A 12441-nucleotide genomic window follows, 5' to 3' on the forward strand; every position below is an offset into this window, starting at 1 on the left:
CAACTTTGGAGAGAGAGACTGCCACTGCACCCCTCGACACAAACTGTCAGACAGAAGAGTGCATGATTGATCATATGTCATTTATTTACGCTCAATTCAACCCGCCTAGATAGAAGGGTAGAGCAGCAACAGAGAAATAAATGGAGAAAGTTTACTCTCTGAGATGCCAGGCAGGAACAAAAGCTTGAAAGAATACAGTTTAAGGGAGAGAAAAACACCCGTGGCTGCGTGACAGACGGAGCTCACCTATCCTCAAAAGACAGCAGGCTTCATCGACATTTGTCTGAGGTGCTTAACAGAATCCCCAGGGGGACACCTTAGGCTTTGATACTGCATCAGTTTTGTGTTGTGGTTGTCAAAGTTTTAGAGGGGCGGGGGTTGTAAGGGGGGAGGTGAACGGGCAAGGAAAAGAGCTGGAGAGACAGACGACGAGGGCTCGGGCAAAGAGTAGAGTGGGATTGGAAAAGGGAAGGGCAGGTGAACAAAGACAAAGTAAGAGGGGAGAGTTTGGAGAGAGCGATGGAGGGTTGCAGACTGATGAATAGACAGAGAATGAGAAGGAGGTGTAGAAAGACAGAGGAGGGAGGTGTTGGAATGGATGACAGTGAAAGGAAGAATGGTAAATCAAGAATGGTAGACCAGTGAAGAATAAAGGGCAAATGAGGGAGCAATTCAGTCCGACCTTTTCAGTGAGGGGTTTTTGGAGTGGCTTACGTCGATCGATATTTTAGTGATATGGTCTTGTTTTGCTCAAGGAACATTTTTCCTGGAGAATTTGCCGTCTGACTTAATGCTCCCACCCCTGTTTACTTGGTGATTTTTTCTGGGAGAATGGGACAAAAGGCATCTAATTTCCTTCCACCTCCCCTCTAAATGGCTATCAGTCAAAGTGAACACGGTCTCTGGATGATAAAGAGCTGCCCCGTTTTAGCTGCCTCTCTTTTTTTTCTTGATATGCAGACTGCAAACTCGCTGGTTGTCTTTGCGGTTTTCCGACAGGAAGTTGGTATTTTCTCAGCTCACCTTTTGAAAATGTCATAAAGAAGGTGAGATACACAGCCCCCCTTTAAGCACTTTTGTCAAAATATCACAGCTTTGCAGGGAAATGTTCATGCAAGAATTGATTTTATTGGTTCATTTTAGTTGTTTTTCCGGTTTCTTGATTGCAGCTTTGTTTGCCTGAAATGGCAGAGTTTTACATGACCCATTTAAAGCATTATTCTATGATAAACGTTCTGATTGCACAAGATGTGTTTGTTTGTTCCCCGTCTGTGTGTTTGTTTGTTCCTGTGTCATGCCACTGTGCTTTAAGAGTCCTCAATTTTATAACTTGGAAAAATTATCATTGTGTGAAAAACACAATCTATTCATTGTTAATAGTTTTACCCTTTTTAGAGCACATTGGCCTTGAATCTGAAGATTCAACATCTCTTTAAGTAAGAGTAATCTCTACCTTTTCACTGAAAAGGTAGACTGCAATTGCTTTTTTAATTGCTGTGAATAGGAAAAGCATTTATGAATCTCAGCGTCGAAGTTATTTTTACTTATTTAAACACTGTCAATTATTTCCTACTCTTACCACTTTCTGACTGGAAAACTGACCGTGATACGTAATTTCTTTCTTTCTAACAAGAATATCATTGACCCTGAGCTGTGAAACTACGTCTAACCTTTTAGAATTAGTTTTTCTTGTATAATTGTGTGAGAAGAGTGTTAAATATACTCATGAACGGCTTACCTTCAATCAAGGGTAAATGTTAATCCTAAAATAACATATAGTGTGCGCCTTGCACGCACACTCAATTAGTATGTAGAAAATGAAAATTGTAGCTTATAAACCACAACAACAGGCATACAGCCATGCAATTACATTTCTAATTGTACAAACCTGTAAATTAAGGTCTTTATCTTCCATGTATTTGATATGTTTTGTGTATGAGCGGCCAGGCAAGATGTAACAGACCAAATTAAAACTTAGTCACGTAATTCTAAGTTGAAACTACAAAACAGAAAGAGAGCTTCATCTTTGTTTTGCAACTGTTTTTAATGTTGGTGGAATATAAAGTAGCTTTACATCACAAGCACTTAAAAAATATACTTTGGGTTAAACTGAAGCTCTCAAAGTGACAGAAGAAGTAAAGTAGACTTCAAGCAATGAATGATGATCAAGATTGTATAGATAAGTGTTTGTAGTTGTGGTGCTTCGATTGAGCTTTACTGTTTGCAAAAAAAAGATGTGGACTACTGTGACATTGACCAGCCCTGACTCCTGTTGAAAGTTCCTCCCTGTGTTTGTCCCCAGCTGTCCTAAATAAGTGTTGAAGGTGAGACAAAGAACAGAGGCCATGCACCAGAGACCAAAGACATCCTGCTCCAGAGGCCTGTTTACTGTTTAATGGACTGTGTGACTCAAATGGGACAATTAAGTTAATTAAACAGTGCTGTGGTTGATCTCGTCCTATTGCTTTATGTGTGTCTAAATCCACCACAGAAGTGTCACAGTTGTGTAGAGGACTAGAGTCGTATTGGTTTGGAGGGTTGCTAACAATCAGACTACAAATGGTGACTTATGAACTGGGTCGATGGAGAGATTTCATCTTTTCTATCCGTCAAACAGCAAGGAGGTCTGCTGGGTTCACTTTGAAAGATTTGTTAATGAATAAGGTGTTTCCACACACACACACACACACACACCCATACACACAATCAATCAGCCACGTCCGCAAACACACACACAGCGTTGTTTAGAAGAATAACTGTGGACATGCAGTAATACAAACACTACATCAAGAATTCTCCGGGAAAAATATGAGAAGGACACAAACAGGATCACAGAGACGATGGGCTATCATAAATCAAAGCTCTTGACAATGAAGTATCCTTTTGAGTTGATAATGGTGGTGAGACTCAGGATTAGAAGACGGTCTTTGATCTTTGAATGCGTTAGTGCGTGTGTGTGTGTGTGTGTGCTTGTAATTTGTCTGAGTGGGAGTATGTTATCACCTCATGTTGTCGGTTTTAAATCATCTTCAAACAGACTTATTACAAAAATGAGCGCTCATTAAAATGGAGTCCTCAGGGGCTTATGTGAAGCAGCAGCTATGCTCTCTGAATGTTGGCGGTCTCCATATAACCTTTTGTCACCCCGTCTACATGCACCCCCTGTAGAAATCTCTTCCTTGTCTTTATTTTTGTTTTTCTGTTTGTCTCTTTTCTCTTGGCTTTGCACTATTTTTTATTTAGAGCCTGTAGGATTAGGGATCATTTACTTGTTTGCATCAAATCACCATCTACTTTTTAGACCATATTTGTTCTAATCACACAGTATTCTGTAAACTATATGGATATTCAGAAGCAGCTGATATCTTGACAGTACTGTGTAATGTATCATCTACACAGTTGGTAACGACAAATGCGGAGAGTGTTTGAAAGATTCCACTGGTTGCCTGTGGAGAACAGTGCCGACAGGTCAATGATGAAGTTTTCACACTGACTCATACTGTACTAACATGAAATCTCTCCTCCAGGGAGCCCAGCCGTCCAACCAGCCTGCTGCCTGCTGACTGGAGCTCCGGGCTGGGTTTGGGGAGGGAAGATGAGCCGTTACCTCCAGGGCTGGAAACCCTTCCACTTCGACTGATGCAGCAGGACTGCACTGCTGTCAAAACCCTGCTTTTAAGGCTGAGACGGACACTGCAGGAGGTGGGATATGCATGAAGACACAAGCGTACAGACTCTTTTTAATATAAAATAGATTGAGACATAAACACAGAAGATAGTGACTTTAACTATCATAAGTACACGAATAACACAACTACAAGCTTCAATTCACTGATATTCCTCTCTCTGACCAAGCTATACATGTTAGGGTAATTTTTAGTTAGCAAATAATAACAAACAACAGGGATTTGGAACCAAAACAGTATAGTGCTCCAGTGACAAATTCTTCACTCGCTTCTTTAAACAGCTCTATTTCATCTCCATGAAATCATCTCAAAGTGGGTATTTTCCGCCTTTAAAAGGTCTCTGTAATCACTTTGTTTTGTTCATTTAATCAGATTCTGCATTTAGAGAAGGAATCTGCCAGGGTTATTTGAGTGTTTGCCATCATATTCTTTATATGCACACACACATTAATCCACCTGTTTCAGAGAATCACTCTACTCTTTTAAAAGCTTTAGCCTGCTTAAAGCTAAAAGTTTTATCTCAGGCCATGAGGCCATCTCAGTGTGAAGGAAGTCCGGAAAACTAGCAAAATTATATCCACACCATTAGCTGTGATTAGTCATTTAGTAAAGTAATGACACGTTACAGTAGCTGCGCAAGGTTTAAAAACCAGGGAACCATATTGATGGCCTCTCAGTGCAGTCATGTAATCTTTTTGACAGTGGTACTGCTGTACACCAAAATGTAAACAGAATACAATGCTTTACAACACAATAATATTCTCGCTTTTTAAACTTGTAGAACATTTTTTCATTTATTAAATTATTTAATCATTTATTCCTTTTTTTTATTATTTCAAAGAACATGAAATTGTAAATGTGATTCGCATGCTTTATTTGTGGTAATTCAATTTGCAGAAAGCTTGACTTGGGGCAGATTCTCAGTCATAATGACAGATTATACAATCAACTGCTGAATGTAAATTCCAGTTTTAGTTAGAGTGCAGTCTGCAGCAAGCCAGAATGATAATTACCGTCTTTTCTAGAAAAATGGCTGAGGCCTAAACAATTGTTCAAGTTTTGTAAAGTGCCACACACAGCTTCGCTAGAACTTGGTGGAGCTTAATATGTTGTGCTGTGTATATTCTGGCATCCCATTTTCACTAACATCCTTTGTCTCTATGTTTTGAAAGCGTATGACATACCAAAGAGGGATGTTAGTCATACCATAAGCTGAACTTTGAGCTGAAAGAACATCCATTAGCAATGTCTGGCTGTTGTTTTCTTGTAATCTACATGGGTGACTGACCAAACACAGGAATATTATACAGACCCACACTCACAAATACAACACACAAAAAGACATATAAAAGGGTGACCAGACCTTCCCAAACACCCCACCATTAGTACCTCCAAACTAAGATCAAAGCTAGCTGTGAATTACAGCCGACAGAGGCATATGTAGGGCTCTTGTCCTTTTTCTATTTACCCTTCATTTCTCTGTTTTTCTCCTCCCAGGGCCGACGTGATAGAGACATGAAAATGATGAAATGATAATTAGTGGAGAGAGACATAAACTAAAGTGGTGATGGAGAGACTAAAGGGAATGCAAGTAAAAGAGTGCATAGCAGCAGAACATGAATATGAAAGAGGAGACACTTTGGCCTCTTTTCTTGCTCTGTTGTGTCATTTACTTGCAAATTTTGTTACCTTCCATCAGCGGATGTAATCCATTCTGAAGCAAGGGGAGGGTGACTCTGCATGTGTTGTCTGGATGCTTTGCATATTATTTGCTTGACCTTCTGATATTGAGCCTGAATATTCTGTTTTTTTCTTTCTTTTGTTTACCTTAACTTATAGCCCCTAACTTCACTTCTCTTCTTGTCTGTCTAATGTCAGTCACTGGTCAGTTATATATGTCACACATAACACAGCACAGCTCCAGTCATCAAACAACTGAAAAGGCTGGCTGATGCTTTCAAAGAGGCAAGAATGATCATAAATGATTCATGCAGCATATTTGAGGCCAGGCGATTAAGTCTAAAAGTCCAACGTTTATTTGTTTTTACTCTGTGCCAACAAACACAGTCTTGAAATATAATGTGTATGGCAGCATGCTTTAACAAACAAATCATCTGTAAAATCTGTAAAACCCAAGAAGTGACATTGTCATTCTGTTAAAGGGTTCCAACAAATACAATAACATCAGTTAATAAACAGAATTGTGCCACAGTTTTGGTAGAAAAGTCACCATCTTTTTACATTACCCATATTTGAACTTTTATGAGTGTTGTTGGTGTCACTGGCTGTTACCATCTAAAATAAAGGCAACAAAGCGAGAAACTGAGGCAGCAAATGAGGGCATAAGTTTAGTTATGTTATCCAGTTTTATGGATAAAGATTTGTAATGTAGCTGGACTAGTATCTTTAAACCTAACATTTGTCAGCAAGAGCACATTAACAGTGAATCAATTACATTATCATTATTATACAGGGGAGCTAAGGGGGTTAACATGACCCTGAACTGAAACTGAAGCATAACTCTCTCCCATTTTCTATCATCTTTCTCTACTGTCTCTAGTAAAGACTTCAGAAAATAACATATGTGACATGCATGACTAATACAACCCACCTTATAATTTCCCATGTCAGTGTGCATCATATTTGTCAAATTAGCAGCATATTTAAGCTCGCTGTAGAGACTCCATCCATCCTTGATTTATTTGTCTTTCAGCAGTTTATCCTGTTGGTTGCACTGAAGAATGTTTCTAAAATGCCACTGTCCATGTGTGCATTCATGTTGGCTAAGGCAATGACCCTCATTTGTCAATGTCAGCCATGGATTCTAGCAAAGCTGTGACGGGGTCCCATTTGTTATAGAATACACACAGTCTTTGTGGATATGGTTGTGTAATATTCACACATGTACAGCCAGGCACAGTTAGCTTCTGCCTCTGCAACCTCTCTGTCTGTCCCAGTGACTCTTACCCCAAGGCAGCTGCTTGAGTTGTGGCAGCAGCTTATTCTTCCTGCCTCCACCAACTTAGCAGCCTACAAAGGAAAATGTGGATATAAAGTGAAATGTGGTTTAAATTTATGTTCTTCATTACATTTCAGGCAGTGGCGTTCATTGTCTTTTGTGCATATACGCTGAACATCAACATCAATTAAAGTTAAACTCAACTCACTAAGTTTTTTGTTTTTGCAATTTTAGTTTAACACAAGTACTCCTGATGCCCAGGGTTAAAGAAAAAACCTCAGCAATACCAAACCAGAGTCGGTATTTAAAATTCAAAGCAGTCAGCCATTGTTTGCCAAAGAACTCACTGCATTGCATGGCAGTATGTTGCTAATGGTGTTTCCTTCTGATAAAATGCCAAATGTCAGTAAGACAATGCACCTTGAGTTATTTGAAGGTTTTCATGTCTTGACTTAACTGATGTGTGAATGTGATTAAAGGGGTGTATCAAACTACAAAACCTGCTTTCCTTTCTTAGGCCATTCATCATCTTTAGACATTTAGCTTCTGGGTAGTGCAAGTCATTAAATCCAGAGCTCCCAGGCAGCTTTGCCCATTCTTAAATCTGAAAAGGCTTTTTACTGAACCACATCTAATTGTGGGGACAGTTGTGTGTTAAGGCCTGTGGGACAGGGGTGACCTTAAAGAGAATGTGTACGTGTTCAAGAGAAAGGAGAAAGAGAGAGCGTGCTTTTGGGTGTCACTGAGTGTGCGCTTGTCTCTCTACATAAGAAAGGGCATTGATCACTGATGACACATTAAGGGCCTGACGCCATAGCACACCTATAATTCTGATAGGGAGGTATGCTTCTTTAAAAGGTCAGCCAAACCAATAAAGCATCAAGTTTATGCTGTGCAAAGATTTGGGCTCTGTTGTTTATCAGAGCTACCTTCAGAACCCTGAAAGTAGGCCAAAAACACACACAATCAATCAAGATTTATCCTAAAAAGCACCCTTTAAGGTGTCTTGATTGTAAGTATGGTCATATATCTCTCAAATGACAGAGGCACTGGCTTGCATATAAATCTGCAAGAGGGCAGCAGATGGCAAGAAATAGACCTTATCCGAAGACCCAAGTGTGGGGAACACGTAGTTAGCTCATACTTCAGTTTTACCTCTTCCTGCTCCCTCTCATGTCTTTATCATTTATCTTGTCATATCCTCCTTGTGTGTGCTGTCATGTCCTCACCATGCATTATTACATCAATATCAGCAGTCCTGGCTGAAGATATGACTTAATCTATTCCCGCGTTCCCATCTGTGCTATCATGAGCGCTCACAGGTGACATTTAGACCACCGTCTGCTCTTTTTAAGGACTGCCTCCGTGTTCTTGTACCCTTTATCACATTAACGTATGACCTGTATACAGCTGTGTGTGAGATTTCCCTCACGCTGCCCATGCTCTCTGCAGACTAGCCACCTGTGTTGGGCCAAAATGTGTGTGATCACAGCTGGCTTTAGAAATCACAGAGTAAGAAACCAACTGAGATGTTACAAGGTGGAATTGTTTTTATACTAACATTGGTTTTCTGAAAGCAATTATCCTACATTTTTATTGAACCAGAGGTGCTTCAAACTTGGATTAAGAGACTCCATGTAATATTGCCTTGCAGATATTCTGTAAAAAAGAAAAAAGAAAAGAAAAACTACTACAAGGTTTCGGATGCTGCTGTTTAAGTGAGCACCTATCTTCACTGAACAAGTCTATTATACCTCATTTATTTCTCTTATTGAACGAATAGTCAGACTTGTGTTTGTAATGTTTTTGTCAATATTGCTAAACAACAAAATTGAGTTGCGAGAATTAAAAGCTAAAATACTCACAGATGCCTTAATTTGATTACAGAAAGATGAATATTAAGTGAGACTGTAATAATCATTATGTGTTCATCACTAGCTTATCAGCAGTACTTACAATGTATATCACAAACCTCACTCACCTCAATGTTATTCTTGTATATTTATGTTTTTGTCTTCTGCAGAGCACAGAAACGAGTCCAGCCAGCAGCCTCCAGTCTCTTCCCATAAGCCCCTGCAGTGAGAAGTCCCTTCCATTCAAGGTAGACCAAGTAGACCATTTTATGTGACTTCATGTGTATGAACAATACTGAATTTGTGTGTTTGTATTTGAGTGGGTGAGTGGCTGGGACCAACTTTCAACCAAATATCATTGCCATCTGTTAACAAGTTTACTGTCAAGTCTCTCAAGTGAATCCATGATTAAAGCCAGGCAGACACTATTAAACGTGATTACAGCCCTCAATTGGTCGCCCCTGAGTAATTTTAGAATCGGGCTGAATTTCTGCCACATCATTTGACATGCAGTTTGAGGAGGGTCATGACGCCTCTTTGTCTTCAATGATCCGGCTCAGGTGAATATCTGGCATATCAGAAGGTTTCTTGCAGTTTAACAGGTTCTGCGGTCGGCTTTCTCACATGGCCGCTGTCAGAAGATAAAGTTCTAAACTTTAGCGAGCTTGTTTTCGTCTTATTGCAGTAGTATTTTAAATGCTGTGGCTGAAACTGTCGTCTTGAGACTGCTGTGGTATAAAACTGTACTCCGCTGCAGAACAGGCACCATATTGTCTGCATCTTCCAGCCATCTGCGACTCCTTATTTGTTTTTATTTTCCGACTTTGCATTCATGGTAAAAATGCACGAAGGAATGCATCTACCTCTCCCTTTGGCAGCATTGTTGAGGAGTTATTTGGAACTACCAATAGATAAAACTGACTGGAGAGGTTCTGTGTTTATGTTCAGTGTGAGCTGCCATGACATGGCTGGTTGATTAATCTGTGCGACGTGAGCATACAGTAAAAGTTACAGGTCCGGCTGCGCAGAAGCGCTGATTAAAAACGTGTAACACATCGTAAAAGATTAATACAAATTCACAGCTTCAAATCTTACAGTGAAATACAGTTTAAGCAATCATTTCATCTAGGTACAGTTTGTTTTCGGAGCTCTGTTGTTGTGCCACAGATCAAACTATACACTGGGCAACATTCAGTTACACAACCCTCGACTACACTGAGCGAGCTAGTTCAATTAAAAGAACACAGCAGCCTGTCTGTGATCATAAATATAAATCTGAGTCTTCCTTTGATCCCTGTGTCTCCTTCAGTTTTACCCTTATCAAAACAATTAACAGCCTTTTTTTTCTTCCACACAAGCTTGTGATGAATCGTAAAGAGATCAAATAGCAAGAACGGAGAGGACCAAGGCCGGGAGGAATAAGCAGAGGGAGATGCAAATGAGACAGTTGCTAAAAGAGTGACAAAAAGCGAGGGAGGTGGGGATAAATTCACTTTGAGAGGGGCAAAGTGCTGTGCTTGCCTGGACAGGCCCCAGACCCCCTCTGTCAACCTAGTCCATCAGAGCTGTGCCATCTAAATGAGATTTATTAATCTCCGTAGGGAGCGTGTGAGTGCTCAAGTGCGTGCTTGTGAGCAGGGTTTAAGTTTACCAAGGGAGGGCGTTTGTCAAGCTTTCCTCTGGGATTTAGTTGGGTGGCAGCAGAGTTCTTGTTAGACTATAAGAGGAGAGAGGAGGTAGCAGTATCTGACACAGTGTCAGCAAATATTAGACATGGCCGTGTTCGAGTGTGTGCATGCATGTATTTTTTACATAAGGCTACACAGTATTTTTTGTTGCTAATTTGTCACTGTGTCTTAGTTTGGTACAGTATTTTTTGTTGCTAATTTGTCACTGTGTCTTAGTTTGGTACGCATTTATTTGTGTTTGTCTGTGTGTGTGTGTGTGTGTGCGTGAGAGAAGGTATGTGTGTGCCCTCTTTATTGACCTACATGGAGTATCAGTGGCAGCTGGATGATAAGGAAAAATTAAAAATGCAGGGTGGGACACAGCTTGAAGACTGCTCAGCTCTGGCTCAAACTCTCTTATGAAGGAATGTACAGATGGACAGAAAGGGAAGGGAGACAACTGGCACATGTCTGATTAAACAGTCCAAACCTCAAATATAAACACCAATATATACAAAACAAGACAAATACATGCAATAATCCAGTATATGCAGTCAGATCTAAAGGTTGGAAGGTTGTCAGATATTGCAGTCATACACAAACTGGGTTGAAATTAACCTGGAGATCCATTTCTGACTTTGGGAACACATATAGTGTCTGTAATAAAAAACAAGGTTCACTTTCTCAGTTATAAATGGAGCTTTTGGCCATATCCTGTATGTCACTATTGAACTGATGCACATCTACCAAGTACATATAGACTGGCAAAATGTTTCAACATACTGAAAAATAGAGATATATCAATGGACATTGGTTGAGGTGGACGAAAATGTGAAAATGATTTTTATTTGTTTTGTTCTATATTAAGAAAACAATGCACCAGATTATTAAAATGTTTCTATGCCAAACTTTTGAATGAAGAACAAGCACCAGCTGACACACAAGTGCTCATAAACTGTGATCTACACCAGTTGGCAGTTGTAAGAATACAACTGTTTGGTGTTTTTCCAATTAGCGATGGAGGATTCATCCTAATTTTCCTGAACCTCCCTTCAGCTCTTCAGGAGTGCACTGTCTGTTTCTTAAAGGGAGAGAGAGTGAAGGTGTGGCAGCCGCACGGAAAGCAGCAAGAGTTAAAGGAATTGAGGTTAGGCAAGAAATCGAAACAGATAGAGGAATAAAAGAAATGTGTTTGTATAGAGAGATTGACTAAGAAGGTGGGAGGTAAAAGGCTAACCTTTTTCACAGAGCTGAAGGCAAGGAAAAGAAACAACATAAAAATGGAGACGGTATATTGCATTAGGATAAGCTGAATATGAGGAAATACAGTAGCTCAAAGCTGAGAATAGGATATTGTTCTACTTTAAGATAAATTGAGGTGATGAGGGGGAAAAAAGGCTTAAGGGGAAATGTGGAAGCAATGGTTGATGTGCATTCAAAAGGAATCCATTCAGTTTGACATTAAGTTAGGTCACTCACTAATGAAGGATAAAAGGAATACAGTAGTGCAAGGGACTGAGGTGAGAGAGGAAAAGCGAAGGGAGAGTTTGAGGAGGAGGGAGGTAGAGAAAGAGGGAAGGGAGAAAAGAGGGTTTGAGGGAGGGGCGAGGAGAAGAGAATTTGTCCTGGCACTCCAGAAAACGACTCTGCGGGTGTAAAAATAATCTACGGTAGCCACCTGAGAGGCTGCAGTGTCACAGTGCGCCCTAGTTTAATTTAGACCCAATGCATATGACATGATTTTTGCCAGATTTTGTCCCAGTTAAAGTGTTCTACTGTATTTTAGAAGACTGAAGTAAAAACCTCATACAAGAGTGGTTGCCAGAGGTGTATTCAGAACACTATTGTGTTAAAAAAAAAAAAAGTCTAAGACAGCAACTTTTGGACCTAGTTAATTGACATTTGTGTACATTCGCCTTTTATTTCAGCACACGTGAGGAATTTCTTTTTATAGTGAAACATTTGTCTTTGTGTCAGATGCCACATAATTAGAAATTAATAATGTATAATTATAATGGCTGCAAATTTATAATTACAGACCTGCACTATGAGGCAACGGTATGAGAGGGTTAAAAAGATACACATCTGCAGGAAAACGTTTCATGGGCTCACGGACTGCACAAAGCCAACTCATGCGACCTGACAATCAATAAACACACATACAAACATGCAGAAAATACAGTTTTAGAAAAAGCAGGTGCACAGAGCTGCCAGACTGCCTGTCTCATCTGTCTATCTCTCTCTCCATCTTTGTCTCTTTTTTTGGCTCTTATTCC

The 12441-nt window shown here is 39.9% G+C and overlaps 1 protein-coding gene across 5 annotated transcripts in view; it reads left to right on the top strand.

The window, feature by feature from the left end:
• ccser1 (coiled-coil serine-rich protein 1) overlaps positions 1-12441 on the top strand; it is a 111920-nt gene that overhangs the window by 34228 nt on the left and 65251 nt on the right. For all 5 annotated transcript variants that reach the window (XM_019259909.2, XM_019259910.2, XM_019259908.2 and 2 more), the window contains exons 7-8: positions 3528-3702; positions 8669-8746. In XM_019259909.2, the coding sequence (XP_019115454.1) occupies positions 3528-3702; positions 8669-8746 (253 nt within the window). The remainder of the gene's footprint in view (positions 1-3527; positions 3703-8668; positions 8747-12441) is intronic.

This window comes from Larimichthys crocea, chromosome III (genome assembly GCF_000972845.2).
Source record: "Larimichthys crocea isolate SSNF chromosome III, L_crocea_2.0, whole genome shotgun sequence".
Lineage (NCBI taxonomy): Eukaryota > Metazoa > Chordata > Actinopteri > Sciaenidae > Larimichthys > Larimichthys crocea.